Genomic DNA, 25,708 nt, shown 5'->3' on the forward strand with positions numbered 1-25,708 from the left:
CAGAATTAGTGACAGATAGTTGGAGATCACAGTAATGTCTAGTGACATTATGTGACGGTAGGTGTGGTAGGTGAATGAGGCGATACAGCGGCGGGGGGATGTGGTGCGGTCATTTAAGGGTGGGTTAAAGATCCTCCATTAACCTCCCTTTTAATGCTTTTCAGTCACCATAAATTCCAAGCTATCTTACTTTTGACTCTACCTCATCTCTGACCTGCAAATTGTACTTTGAGGAAAATATTCATGAGTATCTGTTATTTGATTTTTTGTCCGTCATATAGTGTAGAGGCCTCTCATGTGCCATGTGTGTAGAGCAGTAAACCGTAGGAGTCTAAAAAGAGTCTGTAGACCTCTATTCCAACCTTCTCTTAGAAGTAATACAAGGATCTTTTTGACAGCATCCATTGAGAGATATTTGTTCATTCTTTCCTTAGACACTTCCAGTAATGAGAAGTTTACTATCTTATAAGACATTCTTTTCCATTTTGTAACAGGAGCAATTCTTAGGAATATTCTTCATACTTAGCCACATTTTGCCTTCCTGATACTTCCCTATTACTCCTAATTTATTCTTTGGAACTGCACAGGCTTCATCTGTTCTTTTTGCCAAATTCTTTTTCGAGTTTGAGTTAGGCTTAAATGGTCTCTGAAGTCTTTTTAAACTCAGAAATGGTGATTTTACTATCAACTGTAGGCTTTTTGTTTTCTGGGGATAGTGCCTCATAGGTTATATGAGTTATTTAGATAATAATGAAGGCTAATAATTGAGACATTCCCCTCTTAGTATATTATTACTGGCATAGATTGTGCAAAATTCTGGCCAAAGAATTTCTCCTCTTCATCTCCATGTGCCCTATCTTGGTACTTTACTTTGTTCACACTGCCTAGGCATCACTTGTCTCTCATTATATTGCATATGTTGCTTTTTATTTCTTCTGCCTTTACAACAAAGTCTTCACTGGAATATGCCCAGTACCTGCTAGGTGTGTGAAGACAGCTAATCAATGAATCCATTATAAATAATGAAAAATTTGTATACCAAACTCTTAGGTGTGTTTAAGGTCTTGTAGGGAAATTTTAAAATTAACATGGATGATGAAAGCAGTGTTCTGATTTTAGTTATTGGTGATTCAGTTGTTTTTTCAGTTGTCTGACTCTTTGGCCCCATTTGGGGTTTTCACTAGAGTGGTTTCTTTCTCCAGCTCATTTTATAGCTGAGGAAACTGAGGCAAACAGGGTTAAGTGACTTGCCCAAGGTCACACAGCTGGTAAGTGTCTGAAACACAAGAATGTTAGGGAAGGGAGCTCAGCAACCAAGATCGTTCAGTTCATGTCCCCTAAAGAATTGATGTAAATGTAGGGTGATTGATATAATTGATATAAGGTAGGGCGATGTATGATGTATAGATAAAAGATCTGGCCTTGCAACACAATATGACCTGTGTTCAAATCCCCCCCCCCCACACACACACACACACATACCAGTCTCCCCTTAAATACAGGCAGCTGCATAATCCTGAGCAAGCCCCCTAATATGTCAGCAGTGGCTTACTGAGCTCTAACTTGGAGAAGACACAGCTATGTTCCTTACTGGGAGCTCATTCAACATGCCTGACCTGAGTGGTCATCCAACTTGACATAGCTTTTGGCATCAGTATTGGAACAATTTAAGTAGTGTGCGTTCATTGAAAAGGCACAGTGGCTTTGGAAAGAGCAGTTCGTAGGAAATTAAGAGAATTGGATTCTATTCCAGTTAGTTGTTACTTTAGTCTATGTTTCTCAGCTTCCTAATCCATAAAATAGGGATAATTCCTATTTTGTGTATTTGTGAAGATAATTTAGTAGGAAAAAAATTTTTTTTAACTAATGTTTATTTATAATTCAGGGTAGGCAACCGTTGTCTACACTTCACTTGACTGCTTTACCGAATGTCATGAGATTCAAATCAAGTCAAAGTTTGTTTGTATCTCCAATTAATCCAAATGCCACTTCCTCATATATGTAGTTTCCCCATGTCAGAAGTAATCTTCTAGAGGTCAGAGACTGTCACTTTGGTATAGTATGTAATAAATGTTGAACTGATGGGACACACCTTGGAACTAATTGTTCAGAGCTGCCTCAGTCAATCCTTCTGACTTATCTCTGCAAGTCAAGCTTCCTCATTCTGGTTTCTTCCATGATTTAAGGCATTATTATTTATAATTATTTATACTTTTTTTTATTACCTTCCGCTTTGAAAAATCAGTTCATCTAATTTTTGACCTTTGTGACAGTCATTTTCCATATTATTTTGACTCAATTTTCAAGCAAACAGATGAGGATTGGGTTGTGTTTTGTTTTACTGAAAGACTACATTTATTTTGTTTGTGTTGGTACCTTTGGGTGGCTTGATCAAGGAAAGGTAGAAATCCAGGGGAAAGCCAGGCACCCATAATGAAGAACCCTATCTGGGTAAGCAAATGAGACTTCTCCCATAATGCAGGCTCATGAACCTCATGGGTTTAATCCCTCCTAGTGTATCTTATTATCTCTCACTTGACTGGGATTTTTTAGGGGAGTTGGCTCAAGCATGTTTGAGCTCTGGTTTATTCCCTGAACTTTCCTGGTCCTTTTTTAAGCCTAAACTCCTAAGCATGAAGGAGACACTTCTCCATGGAAATAGAAGTTAAAAATTACTCAAATATAACTTTTTTTCATCTCAGTGCTTTTCTGACTCATCAAATTGGATTTTGTCTTACAGGAATGACACCAAGGAAGATGTATTTGTACACCAGGTGAGTGATTGTGCAGACATCTACACTTCTGCCTGAAGTGCTATAACCTGAAATCCTGGATTGGTAAATAACCTCCAAACTGACTCCTGCTTCCTTGTTTTCTGAAGTTATAGTAATGTATTTGGTATAAATACATGGGTATTTTGAAGCATGCTTTGTCTTTGCTTTTGTATTTGTATCCCCAGCGCTTAGCACAGTGCTTGGCACATAGTAATTGCTTAATAAATGCTTCCTCATTCATTCATTTTTCATTCAAAATACCATTAGAACAATATCTGTGGTAAGAGACATCATATTCTAGCGTAAACTGAAGATGGGGACTCGGAAGAAATAGGACAATATTCCAGAGTCAAGTGTGCTTTTTAGTGTTTGAAACCTTGCATAGGGTCAGTTCACTTTAAAATGGATGTTTTAATTGATAGACAAATTGTCTTCCAAAGAACTTGGGTTAGTATTGAATTAGGTATGGCAACAACCTTTTAAAAAGCTTCCTGAAGAGCCTATGCATAGGAGGCTATGTAATTGTTGAGTATATGAGTTAGAAAATTAAGAAATTTTGATCACCTGAAGGTAAGTAAAGTGGAAAAGTAATAGTGAGATGGATAATAGTTTAATTACTTTTAGATTAGGTAGTCATATTTATGAAAGAAAAATTGCATTCAAGGTAGATATAGTTTGCTGAACTTTTACTCAGGTAACATTTTTAGATAGATTAGAAATAGCTTTGGAGTAGAGCAAACATCTCAAATTAAAGCATAATGCTATAGTTGCAGTTTGCTGTTGAACTTGAGGCTTCCTAAGGCTTTTCCTGAGGGCTACAGCCACGTGTATAAATAAGCCTTGAAAGACTAGATTGTGTTTTGCATGTGCACACACTGACAGGCAATGGAATTACTCTGGATTTTGCAGCTTAGAGCCCAACAGTCTTTATTGTTGATCTTTATATCACCTACTCTGCTTAAATCGTTTGATCTTACTCTTGTGTTTATAGCCTATAACCTAGCATAAACCAAAACACTTAATAAATTATCTCTCTTCTTCCCAATGCCAGGGAATGTGTGAGCCAAAAAAGCTAGCGGACTTAGAAAAGGAGAATAGAAAGTTTTGTTTAGCTTGCTGCTTTGTAGTAATAAGAAAAGGGATCTCTATATTTAGTATGGAGTTGGGGGAGGAAGGGGCAGGATGGGGAGGTGAGGTAGGTCAATTTCCAACACCTCCAGAAGTATCTTCACAGAATGATAGGATATGAATTCTGAAAGCATCAGGTGTGCCCATGACCAAATGTAAGTACAAAAACATATTCCAAAACCAAATGTCAATAGCTTTTAATTCATAATCATTGCTCCTATCCATGGCCACAGTCAAGTTGACTGTAAAAATTGAGGGTTTGACTCATTTTGGAACAAAATGTCATTTTATAGACTTGTGAGCACTCTTGTTTGAATATAGCCTATTCTGGGTTATCTGATTTCCTTGCTCCCCCTCCCATCTATAGTCCTTATTTTACTAGTCATTAAGTCTCTTTATAATAATATGCAAATTAATGGAAAGGCAGTAGTAAAAACTGGTCTGTTTTGCTACTTATTGGTAGCTTTGCTGAAAAAGTTAAGAGAAGAGGTGGGGACTGTTGACCAAAAATAAGGGCTTGGCATTATTTGTGGATATGTTATCCATATGATTGTTAATCTCACACAGGTTCAGGAAATATAGTTAGCTGTGTGTGAAGGGTTAGAAGCTCAGGGGATGGTTTAGATGACACATTGTTTGAGCTGATTGTATTTTGCTGTCATAATATTCAGTTGTACTGATCTACATGTTGTCTGGAGGGGTTTTTTTCTCTCTCTTAGTTGATCGTTTCAGCCATTAACTCTTGGCTTAATTTTTTTTCTGGATTCTAGGTTTTAGGGGTGGAAGTCCAAGATGAACATACAAAGCTTGGCTTTCAAAGGTTCTAGATAGTGATTAGATAGTGTTATTCTTCTTACAAAGCCAACCTCTTTGCAGGCAACATTTTAATCATGTAATGAAGACAAATCACTCATTTTTCATGGGGTACATGTATGTTGAGGTGTTTTTTTCCCATGGCCTAACTCCTTAGTGCTCTTTACTCAGTTTTGGAGACCAGGGAATGGAATTCTCATTCATAGTCCTTATATTATTCTGGAATAAGGTTAGGACTGCTTCTTAGAGTAGGTTTGAGTTGCACATTAACAATTATGATGGACTAGTAGACTGAAAAGGTTAGAGTGGGTTTCAGGGAAGGAAATAACCAAGTTGCCTGATGATATAATGAAAAGAGTAACATTAATGCCAGGCATATCAAGAGCATTCTCTGCAGTGCCTCCAGAAACCCAGGAAGAGAGAGCTTTCAACTGACATTTGTGATGGCTTGGTAGGATAAAACTGAGGACTAAGTTGAGACTGTCATCTAAACCAGCCCTGAGTGGGGTAAGATAGCTTCCACTGTTAAGGACAGGCATAGGGAGATAGAGTTTTCTTTACATTGTTTTCTTTACAAACATTGTTTAATTGAACTTGATTTGTAAGAAGCAAACAGAAGGGTACAGATCTCATGTCTTTCTTGAACACTACAGCTATTTTTGATATGAATTAGTAGGAAAGCTGAAAGGCAGTATGGCGTAGAGGATAGAGAAATGGCCTTGGAGTCAGGAAGCCCTGGGTTCAAGTCCTGCCCCTGATATTGTACTGGCTGTCTGACTTAGCAAGTCACTTAGCTCCTCAGTGCCCCAGGTCACTCTTTAATACTAAGTTGCAGAGAAGGTCTTTACCTTAATTGGTAGAAGGAATTTTCTCACCAGGAACTCATTACACAATGAAATCGAAAGTCTGGTTTAAAAAAAAAAACTTAAAAATAGTGGTAAGCACTGGGTAAATTAGGGGTAAAACACGTGTAAGATTATAGCATCTAAATATAGTCTGTGGATATAGGTCTTTTGTTGTCCCTACCTTTCTAAATTTAATGAACTTCTGGTTTAATTTCAATTCATCTTTAGGTCAAATGTATATCCAAGTATATTCAACATAATAATTAACTCTGGTACATTTTAAATGAAAAAGCACATTATTCACCCCTGTTAATCTAATTTTGGAATGTGATATTACTAGACTGCCATAAAGAAGAATAACCCCAGGAAGTACCTTCGCAGTGTAGGAGATGGAGAGACTGTGGAGTTTGATGTTGTTGAAGGAGAAAAGGTGAGGATGTTTTCTGTGTAAAGGTTTGACTTCAGTCCAGAAATAATGAGTTTTGATGGTGACTCTAATGTAGATGGGTCAGATGACCACAAATACAGGTTCATCAAGCTTTATAGCTTCCCTATTGTGTGCTGGCTGCAGTTAGTGTGCAATCTCTTCAGAGCCGTGATGAACTGATACATTTCAGTCACGTGGTGTGTGTATGCACCCCCTGGCCACAGCAAACCTTTTTTTTGTTTGTTTTTTTAACTGTGAATTTTGTGAATACAATTATGTGTGATTTCCTTTGGGTGTCACTATCAACTTGTAATGGCTTTTGTAGGGTGCGGAGGCAGCTAACGTTACAGGCCCTGGTGGTGTTCCAGTTCAAGGCAGTAAATATGCAGCCGACCGTAACCATTACAGACGTTATCCACGTCGTAGGGGTCCTCCACGGAACTACCAGCAGAATTACCAGAACAGTGAGAGTGGGGAAAAGAACGAGGGATCAGAGAGTGCTCCAGAAGGCCAGCCCCAGCAGCGCCGTCCCTACCGCAGGCGGCGGTTCCCACCTTACTACATGCGGAGACCCTATGGGCGTCGACCACAGTATTCCAACCCTCCTGTGCAGGGAGAAGTAATGGAGGTAATGTTATGGGAAGGACGTGAACTATGGAGATCACACAGAATTGACAGTAATGTACTAGCTTCTCTTTCTCTGATACTTAAGTTTTGAGGACTCTTCTTTATTCCTGTCTTTGAGGTTGATTCTTTTCTTTTAAAACAGTCTTTCTCATAACCACTGTAAAATGTATATATAATAATTTTTCCTACTTGAGATAAGGCAACTAAATTCTAAGAAGATAGGACCAGTTAACAATTCTTAATGTAATTGGTATACCCATTACCTATACTGGATTAAAGGTTAGTGATGAATGAGTAGAGTAGTGGAATTTAAAGTGCTATGTAAATATTGCCTACTGGCTTTAGGGATCATACTTAAAATTGCACTTTTTATTAGGTGAACTAAGGTACCAGGTGATTTGCTTTATCCTCTTGTCTCTTTGGAGTGATTGGATTTTAAGCTTCCATTACTGGTTTTAGTGGATTTAATGTGCTTTTTTTTTTTTTCCAGGGTGCTGACAACCAGGGTGCAGGAGAACAAGGTAGACCAGTGAGACAGAATATGTATCGGGGTTATAGACCACGATTCCGCAGGTATACTCTATAATGATGTGTCTTTTGTATTGAAATGCTGCCCCAAGTATATTATGCCAGGTCACACTTGTTAGGAACACAGTATTTTCTGCATAAGGCCTTTTCCAAATCTGTCCAGAGGAAAATTAATCCTTCTTTTTGGTTATTTCACTATTAACATATATTTCCTTTGATCCAGACAGCAAAGTAAAAATTGACCTAAAAATTTCTTTTATCCTTTGGCTCGTATCAGTTGATGAGCAAGTGTAATTTCCTTCTCAGTTATATTTAAGGTAGGCTCTGTATTATTTGCCTTCTTTTACATTGGTTACAAACACCTTTATAAACAGGTTGACATTGTTTTACTAAAACAAAACAAAAATAGAAGTTGAAAAATGGTAAGATTTTTATACTTGAGCTTAGATAAGGGTAATATACATGCATGTGGATTACCCTGTAGGTTTGCTGAGCCCTACAAAGTTTGTTTCCCTTGGGTTGGCATATTTCTGCACCAGACTGTGTATATGTGTGTTGGAGATATGCTGAACTCTCCTTTGTCCATTTTAAATAATAATTTGTCCCCCACCCCTCCTTCCTGTTTGTATATTCTTCTTGTCATGCAACCCACTTAGCAAGTTGGGGGGGGGAGGCCTGTTAATCTGTATTCCCTTATTTAGAGGGAGAGGATATAATTTTTAAATATAACAGCTTAGGTGGCATATTAAGACATAAGGTCAATATTGATGGTTTTTTTAAATGATAATGGACATCTATGAACTGTGGCTTGATGTGAAGACTCAACAGGGAGATTGGGGTCGCATCTGCATTGAGTTGGGGGCAGTATTGTGTACACATAAAACCCACTAGGAGCTTATGTTCTTAGAGGAAGACCAGTCTGACACAGCCTAACATTTTTAGAACTCTTGAGGTAGCAAGCCGTTTGTGTTCCTTCTCAGTGGGAATTTGGAGGTGATAAAGTAGTGTTAGCAAGGGAGAACTATTGGGGTTAGCTCAGGACTGAAGAAGATGGATACAAACCCTAAGTGATTGATACTAGGTAATAAACTAGTTCATTTCAGTATATTTTGCTATTTTTTTCTCCCTGTGGGATACTATAATTTTAAAGGATTGGTTCTAAAAAATGTAAGCAATTATAAAAAAAAAAGTTCTAGATCACTTGGGGCTTTTAAGGATCACCTCACTTAACATATTCTCTACATACCCCTTCTGCATAAGGTTTTATTAGATGACCACAGAGGAGGGGAAAGTTCTTTCATTTTCTACCTTTTTTTTTGTGCTATGTATTAACCAAGCCTTTTCTTAGGATTCCCTGAAGTTTCCCACTCTAAAGAGCAGTTATCCTTCATTCCCTTAATCTCTATTTCTAAGAAACTTTGAATCAGTCTTCCTTCACCTTTGTATCTTCGGCATCTTACACATAGCAGACCCTTAATGTGTGTTAAGTTGAATTGCCTAGACTGTAGAGGTAGACTGCTAGAAGCAGTGAAGGTGATAGTTCCTTGACAGCATGGGATGGACCCCAGAGCATTGTGTCCATACAGTGTTTGCAGGTGCAGATGGGCTCTCTTTTCTGGAAAGGTAAGTTCTCAATTGCACTGTGCAGTTTAGGTGGTGGTGTGCTTAAATCTTCACCATAACCATGTCTAACTGGTGTAAGCGCCAGAATCCTTCTTTGTATCTTCTAAGCTTTCAGAAAACCAAGTAAGAATTACAGTTTAATGTACCCCTATAGCAGATACTTGACAATATGTAGAAGGTTCTGCTTTCACAAATCCTACAGTAACGTTGGGTTGGATTATCAAGCAAAGGCTTTTCGTTACATCAGTACCAGCCCTGAAGTTCTGTCAACCATTCTCGTCTTAGCTAAGTTTGTTTATTATGATCTTGGCTTTGGGCTGGTAGAACCTAAAGGCTTTGATAGTTTAAACATAACCATACAGTGCTTGTGAAGGTGATTTGTTTAGGTTTTCCATAAATCCTTCATCCAGCCGAAATGGCAATACCTAATCTCAGAAATCTAAAATGCATATAGCCAAGGGCCCCAGAGGTAAGCAAAAGGCCTCTCTGATCAGTAGAATAGATGTCTCAAGACATAACTGTTAAGAATCTGGGTTATTTGTTTTCCCAAACAACATTGGAGGGGAAGACAGAAAGAAGGACCCTGCTAAAGGCAGGGACTTTTAACTGTGTAGTATACCTTGTCAGCAAGGGGGAAGAAACAGAAAAACCTAACCACACCCCTTCTCCCCCTCGCCCCCCTAAAAAAGGCAAAATTGTCTAGGGCCATTTATTATGAGGGCAAACCTCATTCCAGAAGGCAACATTGTATTGTAGTACATCCAGTAGTGGAGCTTCATAATGGATGTGTCTGAATTGGTTATCCAAAAAAATTTCAGCGCTCAGGATAATTCATTTGTATAGAATGGCTTGTTCTTTGATGGGAAAATGAGGTATTAGTATATACTTGTTATCAGTGTTTTAGTGCTTATTGGATGTTAATCCCTTAATTGCAGAAGTAAAGTAGCAGAGTAGGTAGATAGAGAGCTACCCCTAGAGCCTGGGAAATCTGGCTCCAGGTCCCACGTCTGGCTGATGCCAATCAGAAGTGGTAAGGGAGTTTTTTCACCTGAAACTCCTTTCATTGATGGAATCACAGGCCCAGGTCCCAATCCCCATTCTTGACTATCTCTTTCTGTACCACATTTACCCACATTCTTCCATTCCCCCCCAAAAAAAATCTTTAAAATTCTCTGCCATCAGTGTCCTTAGTCCTATGCTGTCTTCCTCTATTAGTACTGAGAAATATGTGCTGAAGTCCAAATAAATTTGTCATTGTTTTCAAGAGATGGGCATAGATAGAGGTCCAAGACATGCTGAGAAATAACTGCATCTCACTCACCATAGCCCACTTTCTTACTTCTTCTACCTTCTCCCATGTTGGGTCACACTGTTAGTATCTCAGTTGATAGGTCTCTCTGGATTACGGTTGCCCAAGTCACTCTTCTTTATCTTGGGGGTATAGCCAGGTTATATGAAGATAACCGTGACCTCTTAGAGGTGGGTAACCTTGCAGTAGTATTGCCTAGTTTCAAGTTCTTTTCTTGGCACATGCTGACTGTCAGTCAAAACTTTATTAGGCAACTTACTATGTGCCAAGCATTGTGCTGAGACTGGGGGATACAGAGAAAGATTTTTTAAAAAGTCCCTGCTCCTGAGGAACTTAAACAATCTGTCGATAGAAACAATGTGCCAGTTACTATCCAGAGAAGCTCTATATAGGATAGATTGGTAAAAAAAAAAAAAATCAGAGGGAAGGCACTAGAATTAATAGAAGACAGGATTTTTATCTGGAACTGGAGGGTAACTTGTGTCATCCTGGGGCACGTCCATATTCCAGAAACAGAGTGTGTCAGAAGTGGCACTAATCTGCATTAGTAGAGAAAATGTCTGCATTGGGAATTCTCTCTAAAATACTAAATGTGAGCCCAGTTTAAAAAAAAGAAAAGAAAATGAAGCATATTTTAAAGTTATCAATGTCTATGTTTTGGTAAAGATGTTAGGATTAATTTGCTTTTTAAAGTTGGACATTTCTGTATTAATGGAGTTGCTTTAAACCTTTTTTGCATTATTTCACTGAGAGTGCTTAAAAACAAAATTCTGTGTCTTGTCCAGGGTAACACTGAGGTTAATTTAGTCTTATACTAGCAAAAAAACCCAGAATATTCTCTGAAAAATGGTACTTGTCTAAACCCTCTCTCTCTCCCTCCATACACACAGAGTCTAAAAAGAACTACTGATTAAGTAATGTGCTTTTTTCTTGGTTGTATAATAACCTGACCCCTGAACTTTGGGGTTCTTTTTTGGACTAATTTTACCTGAACTTGACTTCCCTTGATAGATAGAAAAAGGTCAAGGGCTAAAATGATAGAAGTATCATTTTATAGCCATTTGAAAGAAATGCATCCTTTGATCCTTGTAATCCCTGTGACTTATTTAAACCTTTTCTTTTTCCCTGTGGCATTCCGGCTTTTTCTCAGCATGGTGCAGTGGAAAGGGCACTAGGTTGGAGTTAAAGATGGGTCTCCATCCTGGTTTTACACACTGCCTGTGGGGCATTGAGAAGAGTACTTAGCCTCTAGGTCTCATTTTCCTCATCTGTAAAATGAGAAGGATCTGAGTCTAGATGACTTTTTAAGCTTACCTCTAAAAGTTAAATCACTATTGGTTCCAAGGAAAATTCATAGAGAAAAAAATTTGAAATTAACCCTTTTAGTTTGCTACTTGTCAGCAGCCTTGGCAGAATCAAAGGGCAACAGTGGTTAAGGCTACTGATGAAAATTGGGGGGGGGGGGATTGTGTATATCAAGTCATTGTCATGGTGTCAACCCATTTAGTCTTTTTTAATCCTTTGGAGGACTTGAATCTATGGCTTATATCTCGTTCCTTACTGTCTTTGTACTGCTTCTCAGTCTTGAATTTTTCTCTCCTTAACAGAAAAAGGAATAAGCCTTTACTTATTACTTTGCCTACTGTGTGTCCAGGCTCTTTGTAAATAACTTATTTAATCCTCACGAGGCCCTGTGAGATATGTGCTGTTATTATTCCATATTCCAGTTGAGAAAACTGATGCAGACAGCAGCTAAGTGACTTAAACCCAGAATTATACAGCTCCAGTCTAAGGCTGGATTTGAACTCGGGTCTTGCTGACTCCTGACTCTCTACTCTTATCCACTGTATTGCATTGTTGAAACAAGAAAATAATGACTTAACACAGAAGTGCTTTCTTTGGATCAAACCTACTAAATTTTCATTCAGAACTTGACCCCTGAGAAAATGAGTAGAGGTCAGTACTAATATTGTGTTGATCTTCTCGCTGAAGTACCTTCGAAGAAATTAACTTTATTTACCTTGGGGTGGAGGGCACCGAATGACTCTGTGACAACCTTTGTACCTTTTTTTTCCCCATTATCCTTGGATGTAGAAGTAAAATCCTGAGGCAGTTTCCCTTTGCTGACATTCCCAACAAGCACCCAAATTAATTCTAAGTGGGTATCCTTGTTTCCCTAGCCCAGGTATGATCCCAGATGGCACAGAAATTGCTCCATATTGACTTTTCTCAGAGAGAAATTATCAATCTCTAAGTCCTAGCAGATGTATGAAAAAGATCCCCTGTCACAGCTGTTCCCTGGTGGTTTTTGCAGTCAGGACTACAGTGGAAAGCTGAGATGTACACAGGAAAGCTAACATCTTTTTGGTGTCTAAGGTAGCTCCTCAGAAGCCTTGGGGAAGGTAAGGGATAGGCTTTCTGAAGTTGAAGTCCCAGACTCCATGGTGATTGTCAAATCCTTCCTGGCTTGATCAGATGAATCATTCTTTATGAGCCATTCATTAAGGTAAGGAAAAATGTGAATATCTATACTATGTAGATAAGCCCCTGAAAGCAATAAGTCTTATTAGTATGTTAATATGGGAGGGGCCAAGAAGCTCAGACTTGAAGATGGATCCAGGTTTCTCCAGAGAAACTACTTTTGCTAGAACACATCTTCTTGGTCTGTGGGAAACACCTCATTCTGGGATTTATAACATTAGGATGCCATGAGTGTTGGGAGAATCATTGAGCAAGAACAAATTTTATTTTCCTTTTTCTCCCTTCCTCTTTTAATTGAAGTGGCCAAAAAGTTTGATCCTTTAGCATGGTGGCCTGTATATGACTGCCTCGGGATCATACTTTGATTGAGCCTGCTTTTCAGATAGTGTTAATAACAGAATTTCTTCCAGGTCATCTGAAAATTCAAGGGTTAATGTTAAAGAGATGAATTTTTGCTAAATATTCTGAACTTTTAGTTCACAGTTTCTGGGGGAAAGGAATGTTTATAAAGACCATAAAGTTACAGATAAGGTTTGTCAGGTAATCAAGATCTCAAACTCTTAGTTTTAGTGTGTGTATCTCCTTATTTAGAAGTCCGTTTTGCCCATCCTGATCTTAAAGTCCCCCAACATCTGAATTTGCCTTACCTATTGACCTTTCCTTTCCATTGCCTTCTCTTCCTTGTGGTCAGTCTTTTTCTCATGGATAAGCTGTACTTAATTTTTTTTAAGTACATTAACTACAGATCATATAAAACCTGACTTGTTTTAAAAGGACTTCAAGTAAGTATGTTGTTAGGGCAGTGATTTAATCAACAAACGTTTATGAAATGCCTTCTAAATGGTAGGCAGTTAGGGGATATAAAGGAAAAAATGAAACAATTTGCTCCTCAGAGAACTTGTATTTATCTGAGAGACTTGGATATGTTTGTATAAGTATACAAATATATCATAAAAGAATACAATATAAATACAGAGTCACTAGGGAAAGAGAAAACCAGCATTTGGGTTCAAGAAAGAATTTGTGTAGAAAGTAGACTTGTTTTAGCCAAGTTTGAGTCTTAGAGGAAGTAAGGGATTCTATGACATAAAAGTGAGGTTAGATTGAATGCCAAGCAAGGGAGGTGGCCGGTGCATAGGTATGGAGCTGAGAATATCCTAGACAGTATCCTAGAACCCTAAAGCTGAAAGAGGATTTTTGAAGGCTTTTAAGTCCTGTTTATTGCTTGATGGCTGAATCCCTGCTACAGTCTTCTCAAAATGGTCATCTCACTTACACTTGAACACTTGCAATGATCTAAACTCACATGAGTATATTCCTTTCTATTTTTAGTCCTCACTGGTTGGGGGTGAAAGTAAAAGTGTCACAAAAGGACTTTAGAATCAACTTGCAGTTTTGCTTAATAAACTCTTGAGAAACTGGAAGATGAGCACTTAACTGGGAGTTTGGAGATACATGTTCTTGTTTGAAAGTCATTAGTTGATTTAATGCAAGGCATTTAAATTCTAAGCCTGTTTCTTCTCCCATAAAATGAGGAAGTTGTACTACATGAATTTACAGCTCTACAATGCAGTGACGCTATATTTTTCTGTGAATTATAAAGATAATAGCTTGATTTGATATTGGAAAACTCTGCATCTTTTGTATTTAGTATGTTGTTCACAGACTTGGGTGAATTTTGGCAAACTATCCCAGCCTTGAGATTGTACAGACATTACCCTGTAAGACAGGATACACAATAGACTTAGGGCATACTCAAAGGGAGAAGGAGGTGCCTCTTGTCCTACACAGGTCTCCAGATGCCCTGTCTGTATCCTTTCTTTACTCTCCCACTTTCATCAATAAGGCTGGTTATGTATTTTGTGAAGTATGCTTGCCCCCAGGGTAGCCTTTTTATGAGATAATTCTGAAAATGTTTTCATTAATAGCCTTTCAAAAGTCTTTATTGTCCTTCAGACTGTTTGGACAAAAACTGAAGTTAATTTGAGAAAGCAAGCATGTAGTTGACTTGTCTTGCAGCTAGGTCTGTCTTCATGAGTTTCAGTTGTCATCTCTTACCATAGCATAAGGACAGATTATGTAAGTTTTTGTCTTTAGCAAATATATTAAGTATTTACTCTGCAGAGATATTAGGGAGACAAAATTTTTAGATAAGAGATGGAATTTGTTGTAGGAAAGGACGCTGTCAGCTAACTGAAATGTTATGTGGTGACATGATATTCATGCATGTCTAGCTTTGTGTTTGGAGAAGCTCATTATCAAGGTAGGCTCAGTGACTTAATTTGTAAAGGATTTTTCATTAAGGTATTTTTAGAGTTGAAAAATGCAATGTGGTGCAGAATCTTCACGGAGAAAATGGCATTTTAGTTGGATATATTCAAGAGGTGAAGAAAGGGAAAATCATACTGTGAACAGATGAGCAGAGTGCAGTGTGCTTGAGAAGCAGTCAGTCATCCATTTTGATTAGAGTTTGGGATTTGGCAGAAGAAATGAGATAAACATGGAAAAGGTAGGGAACCAGATTTTTGGATGGCTGTTGTTTCATAACAGAGATTTTTGCTCAGAAGAGTAACATGACTAGATCCATACATAAAACATTATTCAAGCAACAGAATGAAGGATGAATTGTGGTGGAGAAATGAAAAGTGTAAAGATCCAGAGACTCAAGTTGTTAGTAATGAGAGCTAATACTAAGTTAATACCATGGGAAGGGATAGGAATATGAGAGGGGCTTCGAAGTTATAAATGGTAACAATTCTTAAAGTATTGTGAAATGAGGAAGAAGGAAAAGTCCGAAGAAGTTCATATTGGGAGAAAGGATATATTAATTTAGGAGTGTGTTGAATGGAACATAAATGTGGAGATAAGGGCAAATGTAAGGAAAAACCAAGGTTGCTGTCGCCTTAATCTATAGAAAGCCAAAGAGTGAAATGGCAGTGCTTTTGATAAATAGTATATTTATAATAGTGTACTGTTCCTACAAGATAGGCTGTGTTTTGTAGAGCCTGGTGTGTGAGGTCCATGGATATGCACTTGGAGTTATCATAGCACGTGAGTTAGAATGAGCAGCATTTCTCTGAAATCAGGTGATTAGAAGAGGAGAAAAGAGAACATTGGCTGGGACTTTTAGGACAATGACTATGCAATAGAAATGTCTAGGTTAGACAAATTGTTATTAAAGTATAATAATTTTGTAAAATTAAGCAGTAAGGGATTCCTGAATATAATTGACATGATTTTGTTTTGAGATGTGGTCTTGATCTTCACTATTGAATCACTTTGTCTTTTCAAAAGACTAATCAAGTCTTTGGGAAGGAAAACAATTAAGAAGATAATTGTAAGTTTCAGCAAAGAGTACCACCAGTAATATTATGAAAAATATCTATTAACTATATTGAGTAGGCCTGAATAAGAAGTTAATAAATTATGTGGATTGGTAAAGGAATGAAGCTAATACTCAGAAAAGAGGTCAAATGACACATGAATGATGTTGAATTTGATGAGAGAATTTAGAGAAGAAAGCTTAGGGATTTGAAAGAACATGAAAGGGCTCTGTTAAGTACAGGATACTAACTAGACAAATTCTTTGGTGGTTCTATTCTAGAGAATTCATAAATTCCTTGCTTTTTGCTTCCCTACCCTGCTTTATTCTTATCCCCCCAACCTACAATTCCTATCCTTTGTTAATGAAATTAACATTGGAGACAGTTGGGGCTCTCAAAACTGGGATATAGCTAGGTATAGATTGGATTTGTATACCTTTTTTCCCCTCTAGTGGGAGACATCACTGCTACAGAGGGAATTGTGTTGTAGAAAACAGTGTAAGAAGTTTTGAATTCAAGGGTCAGATTTATATGAAGGGGAGAAAAGTGTGGTGGTACCTCTGAGTAGAAAATGATACTGATGGAAATTTCTGGTGACTAAGGTGTTTGCGGTTGAACCCAGGATTACTACATTCAGAACTTTGTTTTACTCAGTGTTGCTTCCGTAGCAGATTTATTCACCTTTAGTAGTGTTTTCCCTAGTTCTTGACCTTCTTCTGTCTTCGTGGTTTCTCCCCAAATAAAAGTATGCTTCGTTCACCACCACTCTCCCCTGCTGCACTCTTCTTCCAGCATATTATGTGGTTCTATCAAGTTAAATTCAGCATTCTGTGCAGTGTAGCTAGAGATTGTTTTCAGGAGGTGGAATTTAATGAGTTTCCATTTTCCTAGGTCTTATAGCACTGTGTTCATCTATGTTGTATCCATAACTCCTCTGCTGTAGTAAAATTAAGCTGGGTCAGATCAGATGCAACTGTCCTTATTTCTCAGATTAAAACTGATTTTTCTTCCCCTTGAAATTGAAGGCTAGGACACTTTCCATGCAAGTCACAATTGGGGGAAAGTAGGATTTTTTTTTCCTTCAAAGAAATACTGAAGGTATAATATGAAAGTGTTTAATTTCATTGAGAAATTAGCAGAAGATAGTAAAAAATTGAAATCAGTTAAGTTCAGTTGGGAATGCAAAATGACAAGAATTGAATCTAAAATACCGGATTTACTAACTTTCCTCCAGGAAGTAGCCTCCTGTTATAGTTGACTCGCTTTGGGATGGTTTGAACTAAATTGGTTGCATCCTTCCAACTGTTACTAACTTAATTTCAGGGGCCCTCCTCGTCAAAGACAACCTAGAGAGGAAGGTAATGAAGAAGACAAAGAGAACCAAGGAGATGAGACCCAGGGTCAGCAGCCACCTCAACGTCGGTACCGCCGTAACTTCAATTACCGACGCAGACGCCCAGAGAACCCTAAACCACAAGATGGCAAAGAGACAAAAGCAGCCGAACCACCAGCTGAGAATACGTCCGCTCCCGAGGCTGAGCAGGGCGGGGCTGAGTAAATGCCGGCTTACCATCTCTACCATCATCCGGGTAATTGTTTTGGTGCTTTGGGAAATCTGAGCATAGCAAAGAACAGCCTTGCAAATTAAGTTTGGCTCCCCTTTTGAGGTCTGGTCAGGTAGTCTCTGTAGACTCCTCTCAGTATATTAGAAGAGTTTCTATGTGTTGCCTAAAAACTTAAGAAAAGCACATATAAGGTCTTAGGTGGTGGGTAAAAGCCCACATGGTCTTATCAACCCAAACATTGGGAAGGCAGCCTGTCATTGAGTGTTTCCTATTCTATTTGTAAGACTGATGAGATACTGAAACTTGGAAATTTCCAAATTTTTTGTTTTTGTGTATGTTGATGGGAGACCCAATTGCTAATTTGAGTAACAGGCCATGTCTTTCAGGAAAAACTTAAAACTGAGTATATGGTTCCTTGAAGTACCTTAGTACCATGGAGTCTGTAGAGTTGCATCATTCCGTTGTTTTTGTTGCCTTACCATGAATCCAGTTTTGCTGTTGGTCAAATGATGACCCATGTGACTTTGCCACTTTAATGTCCTTTGAAACCAGCATTCTAAAGGGGGTTTTGCTGCTTTGTTCTCTTTCATTTATAAAGAGGGAAACAAGGTATTTGGTCTGGTGAAAAGGTGGACTAGCATAATGTGTAGACCTCTATTTTTGCTGTGAACTTTTGCTCTAAGGCTGCTACTCAGAAAAGATTGCTCTCTAGTGGGAAGAACATTGTGATGGAATTAGGAAATGAATGACCTGCAGCTTTTTCTTAGGGGATGTTTAGATTACACAGTCTTAGGTGAGATTGGACTGGGATGAGGGAGTGCACTTTTATCAATGTCATGTTCTCATAATAATGTTCTCATACATCATCTGACATTTGTTTCTTCTTTTCTAGTTTAGTCATCATACAAGAAGAAAGAATATGAAATTCCAGCAATAATAAGAAATGAACAAAAGATTTGGAACGGAAGACCTAAGTGCTTGCTTTTTGCTGTTGACCAGATAACTAGAACTCTCTGCATTATCTATGCAGCATGGGGTTTTTATTATTTTTACCTAAAGAAGTCTCTTTTTGGGAATGACAAACATGTTTTTTAAAAAGCCTGGTTTTCTCAATACACCTTTAAAGGTTTTTAAATTGTTTCATATCTGGTCAAGTTGAGATTTTTAAGAACCTCATTTTTAATTTGTATAAAAGTACACCTGATTTTTTCAAAAATCCACAAACTGCAAGCACCTGTTAATAAAGGTCTTTAAATAATTCTCTGTGCATGTTTCTGGCTTCTTCTAATGATGCTGATGCAGTGTTCACAGCCATGTGTTGTCTGTATCAAGTTATGCTGCAAATTACTTCTTCAGGCCATTGTTTGTGCATAGGAGATCTTAACCTGGTGAAACTTTTTATTATATTTTGATTAGCTATATTTAAGTATAATTGTTTTCCTTTGTAATTCTATTTTATGCATTTTAAAAACATTTTGAGAAAGGTCTGTTGGCTTAACCAGATGCACTGAAAGTTGGGGGTGCAGAGGGGGGAGGGTCTTCCTGACACAATTACTCTTTTCAGTCTTGCTCTTTCATGGAATGAATACTTGATCCACAGACATGCAGTCTATTAATGATATTGGAAAATTGTCAAAGCAGAATTGTATAAGGAATCATATTTTTTCAAATAGAGGTGGGGGAGGGGTAATATCTGCATGGATCAGACTTAACTAGCTAGAGTCCCCAAAGTCTTCAAATATTGGTAAACCAAAAGGGGGGAAGATTTTAGTTATTTTTTAATTAGTCTGGGTATTAGTATCTACATTTTTGTTTCATTTCAGTTGTGTTTGATACTGGAGTGATTTGCCATTTCTGGCTTCAACTCATTTTATAGATGAGGTAACTGAAGTAAACAGAGTTAGTGACTTGCCCAGGGTCACAGAGCTATTGTCTGAGGCCTGATTTGAACTTGAATTCATTCTATCCAATGTACTACCTCGCTGTCCCTAACCTTGGTAAGTTAAATGTATATCTTTTCCTACATTGTGTCTGGATCCTCATCCCGATTGTAGAATATAGTGGGGAACACCAGAAAGATGGAGCTTCATCTGATGACTGCTGGTAGCTTTGAGTACTATTATAAATAATGTTGAAATAGAATCATAAAATGAATTGGATCTCGGTTCTTTTGCCTCTCACCATCTACCTACCCTAAAGCAAAGTCAGGTGGCAAAAGGAGACTGGAAATAACCAGTCAGCCCCTAGTCTAGTAGTGAAAGAAAATTTAACTTAGTCATGGTTAATAGGAGTATGGTGTTTTGAGTTGAGGATATAATTTCTTTTTGCATCAGAAGCATCCAGTTTTAGGTGCTATGATTTAGGGGAGGCCATGTGGAGGTGAGTGGTCCAGGATATGGGAAAGCGATGGATGAGAACTGGTTTGTTTAGGGTATTTCAGCCTAAAGGAAGAGGCTTTTGTGGGAATAGGGGAAGGACATAATCACTATCTTCAAATCTATTTAAAGGGCTGTCTTGAAGGATGGTGGGGCTGCAAGAAGTACATTGGAAGAAACCCTTTTACCTATCTATTGCTGATAGCAGTAAAAACCTTTAGAAAACTTAAAAGAATTGGTGGTTGCTTGCTGTAAGACTTGGAGAGAGGGGCGGGGGGCGGCTAGGTGGTGCAGTGAGTTAAAGCGCCGGCCCGGAGTCAGGAGGACCCGAATTCAGTTCCGGACTCACGCTTAACACCCACATACACACACACACAAAAACTAGCTGTGTAACCTTGGGCAAGTTACTTAACCCCAATTGCTCACCAAAAGGCAAAAAAAAAAAAAAAGGGGGCGACTAGGTGGCACAGTGAATAGAGCACCAGCCCTGGAGTCAAGGGGACCTGAGTTCAAATATGGCTTCAGACATTTAACACTAGTCATGTGGCCTTGGTCAATTCAACCCCAATTGCCCTGCCTTCCCCCTTCAAAAAAGCAAAAAAAAAAAAATTGAAGAGGAAGGACCCCTAAGATTTTATTTTTTATGTGAGACTGAAGGAGAGAAATCCTGAGGAATTGAAATTTGGATAGCAGCTAAGTCACTGGAAGAATTAAAGGTAACTGGTGGAGGTGGGGAATTGTCCCAATTCTGAGTGGTATTCCCAGTGGCTCAGGCTGAGCACACTGGACCTGCCAACAGCTACTCTTGAGTTAACGGACAGCTGTCTTGAAATGTCCACCATGTGATTTATAAGAACCCTTTCTATAGGGAAATGCAACCTTGGTTACAGAGTAACTGGATGCCTGTTGGGTTGAGTGGGAGGGGAGTAGTATGGTGAAGAGAGAACGCTGGATTTTGCATCAGGAACTGGCATGTATGACTTGTGTGATGTCACTTGAGAGGTGACAGTGGATAAAATGCTGGATCTGGAGTCAGGAAGACCTGATTTCAAGTCCAACCCCAAACACTGTGACCCTGGGCAAGTCACTTAATTTGTTTGCCTCAATTTCCTCATCTGCAAAATGGGGATAATGGCACCTACCTCCCAGGGTTGCAGGAATAATTGAGAGTTGGAAAGTACTTGGCACAGTGCCTGGCTCTTAGCTATGATTGGTGTTCTGGGTCTCTAAAGTGGTGACAACACTCAGACTACTGACTGCACAAGGTGGCTGTGAGGAGAGCACTTCCTAATACACTTTGTAATATTTTTTCCCTTTGTTGATAGGAAAGTTGAGTTTCTCAGACTCCAGCATTCATGCTTGTGGTTCACTTGTTTTGGGAATGGGAGTGACATATTGTGTGCTTAACAATTTTGAGTCTAGTTACTTAGCAGCAGGGAACTCTGCAGGGCCCTGTAAAAGTGGGGAGAACAAGTTTAATTTATAAAAATTAAGCACCTAAAATGGGCGAGGCTTTCAAAATTTCAAAGGCAATATGACCACGGACCCTTAAAGAAATTGTTGCAGAAACTAATGGAGGAAGTTATGCCAATAATTCCTGGCACAGTTTCTACAGGAATGGGAACATTTTAACCAGTGAGTGAAGTGAAGAGGGTGAGGGTGTGGGCCAACAACTGTGACAATAAGGAAGGACTTGAGGGTCTGTTCCAAAGGGAGTTAGAGGGAGCCAGAGATTATAAAAGGTGGCGGGAGGAACAGCATTCAAAGCTTGGGGTGGAGAGGAGCTCCGGATGGTTTGTGGAAAGGACAACATGCCTTTGTTATATAATATATGTGGGAACACAAGTCGACTCGTTAGGCTGGACCAGAGTGTATGGGGAAGAGTGATAAATGGTAATGAGCCTTGTCAAGAAGACTCGGACCACATTGTTGTGAGCACTAACCCTTAGGGAGGGAAGGCCCATGGTTAGACCTATGCTTTAGAACTGTCCATTTAGCAGCAGCTTGGAGAGATGAGGCAAAGGAGGGACTTGCCCAGCATCGCAGTGTCTGAGGCTAGATTTGAATTCTGGTCTTCCTCACTCCAGGCCCACTGTGCCACCAGGCTGCCTCAATGGATGTGGTCAGACTATGAGCAAACGGTTCTTCAGAGAAGAACTATTAACTATCATGCAAGACTATTCCAAATCATTAGTAAGATAGATGCAAATAAAAGTAACTCATCATACCCAGCAACTTGGCAAAAATGACACAAGATGGAAATAGTTTAGTGTTGAGGGACTATAAAAAGATAGGCACGCTAATACATACTGTTGGTGGAACTGCTTGGTCCAGGGATTTCACAATTATACCTTTTTATTTTTTAAAGCAACTAAACTTTGTTAAGTAATATTGTGACTTAAGAAATGATAAATAGGAAAATTCACAAAATCATGGGAAAACTTAAATGAATTTAGCTACTCTGATCAATAAAATAATCCAAAACAATTCCAAAGGACTCAGTAAAAAAATGCATATCAGAGATTTGGTGTTCAAAGAGACCACTACCTCTGAGATTGTGTTGTGCCTCCATGGACAGCATCCTACCACAAAAGAAAGGGAATCTGACTTTCTGGAGATACCTGACCTCCACAAGGCTAGGTGGCCTGGATTCAGAGAGGATATTTCATGGCAAATAGGAAAAATTCATCATGAAGAGAGCAAGAGTAGTAATGAACTGTATGATCAGAGACACACCAAAGTTTCTGGGTTACGGCTAAAGCAATCCTCAGGAACAAAAATTATATATCCCTAGAAACATACACTAACAAAATAGAGAAGATAAATGAATGTGCATTTAAAAAAAAAAAATTAGAAAGCCAACAACAAAAACCGAAACAAGCACAGAAGAAAAAATGTTGAGAATCAGAGAACAGGTAAACCAGAAACCAAAAAGACTACAAAAATAATGTTAGTTCTTTGAAAATAAAATTGAAGAACCATTAAACATCTGCCTAAAAAGACAGAAAATTGAATCATCAAAATAGCAAAGTGAAATCACTTACAACATCAGAAGAAATGAACATTGAAACCGGCTATGCAGTATGCCAACAAATAGATGAATTACCTTAAAAATAGGAAGTGCTCAAACTAACAAGACCAAATAATATGTTAAATAATACATTCATAGAAAAGGAAATAGAACTATTTTTAAAGCAATTACCATGATTATAGGAATGCACATTAAAACAACTCTGAGGTACCACCTCACACCTATCAGAAATGACAAATAGTAGAAAGGATAAGGGAAAAATTGGTACACTAAAGCGTTGGAGGAGTAAGTGAACTGATCCAACCATTTAAAAAAATAACTTGGAACTATGCCCGAAGGGCTATAAAATGCTGTATACTCTTTGACCCAACAACACTACTGCTAGGGTCTCTATCCCAAAAAGATAAAGGGAAAAAAACCTATATATAGAAAAAAAAATTAGCAGCTCTTTTTGTGGTAGCCAAGAATTGGAAATTGAGGGAATGCCCATCAGTTGGGGAATGGCTGAATAACTTGTGGTATATGGTTGTGATGGAATACTATTGTGCCATAAAGAATGATTGGGGAGGGGTGGCTAGGTAGTACAGTGAATAGAGCACTGGCCCTGGAGTCAGGAGGACCTGAGTTCAAATCTGGCCTCAGACACTTAACACTAGCCATGTGACCTTGGGCAAATCACTTAACCCCAATTGCCCTGCCTTCTCCCCTCCAAAAAGGAAAAAAAAAAAAAATGTAAATGAAGAAGGTAAATTCACAACCAATAAAGAAGAAATAAAAGAAATAATCGTGTTGCAGTTTCATGATGTGTTGTAGCAGAACCTTCTTGAAGAATTGAGTCAAACAGCCTCTAATCCAAGTATAGGCATTGATTGGGATTGATGCCTCTCATGAAGCAGGCTAAATTCCAAGAGGAACCAAAAACTTCAGAGAAAGCAAGATGTGTTTTTATAGGGTAAAGATGCAATTACATAACAGAAATTATGAATATTTAAATGACAGAAGAGATTAGGTAATAGGGGAGAGGTCCCAGCCTCAGTGGAACTGCACATGTGATTACCCACAATGGATACAAGAAAACCCATGGTGGGGTGTGTAGGCATATATGATAATGATGTTATAATAAGCCTTTCTATGTCATAAGTTTACCTAAAGGACAGTTTTTACTATTACTGCTCAGGTTCCTACTTAGGGAAAGTCCCTTTTATTGTTTTAGGAGATCTACGCCCTACTGGAGCATCCTGGTTGTGCTGCTTTCTGGATGAGTATTGTGGTCCTGTCTGACATTAGATGGATGTGGTTGTGGTTGAGTGCATGGACACACCTGCTGTTTCTGTGGGAAATATGAAAAATGGTCTGAGGGCAGTGTCTAGCTAGAGACAGTGGCTGGGATCCCGTCACATGGACACACCTGCTGTTCTAGTGAGCAGTGAGGCATATAGGAAGAAGTTAGGATATGTATAGGGGGCAGGGTGAGTGGCTAGGTAAGGGCAGTAGGTCTGCTGTTTGGTGGGGCCCCTAAAGAACTTAGAATATTAGGACTGGGGACAGCTCTATTCAGATTCCCTCAATTGAACTATTTTGGCCAACTATACACCAATAAAATGGACAATCTAAATTAAATGGGTGAATATTTACAAAAACATAAATTGCTCAAATTAACAGAACAGAAAAAGGAGTCCTTAAATAACTAGAAAAATTAGAAAATTTTTAAAAATTAGAAAAATAAATGTAATAAGCTATAAATTAATCCCCCTCCCTAAAGAAAAACCTCAGGACCCAATGGATTTGCAAGCAAATTCTTCCAAATATTTAAAGAACAAATAATTCAAGGACTTATGGTGCCAAGTTGGTTCGGTGAGGAGGGAATCCTCTGAGGCCCTCCCAAGTTCCCCTCCAAACAACTTGAAAAACACTTCAGAACTGATCTAGGAGCAGGGAAGCAATTTACTAGCACAGCAGGAAAAGTCTGTCTCAACTGGGGTGGGAAGGGGACAAGATCTAAGAGCTGTAGCAGCCAGTTTCATGGCAGGGGGCCTGCAGCAAGGATCCAAAGCAGGGCAATCCACCAGGGAAGCCCTGCCCTCTGTAAGCCAGCAACCCCCTAGATAAGCCAGCAGTTCTATGGGCAAGGCTTATTCTAATTCCTTCAATTTATTTTTCTTCTCTTTATTGCTATAACTAACATTTCCAGTATAATAGTGAATAATAGAGGTGATAATGGCCATCTTTGCTTCACCCATGACTGTATTGGGAAGGCTTCTAGCTTTTTCCCATTATATATAATATGTGTTGATGATTTTAGATAAACATTACTTATCATTTTAAGGAATGCTCCATTTATTCTTATGATCTCTAGTGTTTTGTTTTGTTTTTTAATAGGAATGGGTGTTGTATTTTGTCAAAGGCTTTGTCTGTATCTATTGAGATAAGTATATGATTTCTGTTGGTTTTGTTATTGCTATGGTCAGTTATGCTGATAGCTTTCCAAATATTGAACCCTGTATTCCTGGTATAAATCTCACCTGGCCATAGTATATGATCTTTGTGATGAATTGCTGTAATCTCTTTGCTAATATTTTATTTAAAATTTTTTGAATCAATATTCATTAGGAAAATTGGTCAATGATTTTCTTTCTCTATAGCCATTGACCAACATCTCACACCATATATCAAGATAAACTCAAAATGAATATATGATTTAGACATAAACTGTAATATCATAAGCAAGTTAGAGGAGCTTGAAAGAAATAATTTGTCACATCTAGACATAGAAAAGGAGTTCATTACCAATCAAGAGACAGATTCACAGGAAGTAAAATGGACAATTTGATTATGTAAAATTAAAAAGGTTTTGCATAA

The 25,708-nt window shown here is 38.4% G+C and overlaps 1 protein-coding gene across 4 annotated transcripts in view; it reads left to right on the top strand.

Annotated features, from left to right (window-relative positions):
* Positions 1-18,702, top strand: part of YBX1 (Y-box binding protein 1) — a 30,308-nt gene extending 11,606 nt beyond the window's left edge. For 3 of the 4 annotated variants that reach the window (XM_069068164.1, XM_069068166.1, XM_069068165.1), the window contains 6 exons: positions 2,741-2,774; positions 5,901-5,990; positions 6,313-6,615; positions 7,105-7,187; positions 17,202-17,467; positions 18,336-18,702. In XM_069068164.1, the coding sequence (XP_068924265.1) occupies positions 2,741-2,774; positions 5,901-5,990; positions 6,313-6,615; positions 7,105-7,187; positions 17,202-17,436 (745 nt within the window). In that variant the 3' untranslated portion in view covers positions 17,437-17,467; positions 18,336-18,702. The remainder of the gene's footprint in view (positions 1-2,740; positions 2,775-5,900; positions 5,991-6,312; positions 6,616-7,104; positions 7,188-17,201; positions 17,468-18,335) is intronic. The other variant, XM_069068163.1, reaches the window with a different exon arrangement.
* The last annotated feature ends 7,006 nt before the right edge of the window (positions 18,703-25,708 follow it).

This window comes from Petaurus breviceps, unplaced genomic scaffold (assembly GCF_028583685.1).
Source record: "Petaurus breviceps papuanus isolate PSGF00001 unplaced genomic scaffold, PetGlider_PUasm1.0 90760, whole genome shotgun sequence".
In the NCBI taxonomy this organism is placed as follows: domain Eukaryota; kingdom Metazoa; phylum Chordata; class Mammalia; order Diprotodontia; family Petauridae; genus Petaurus; species Petaurus breviceps.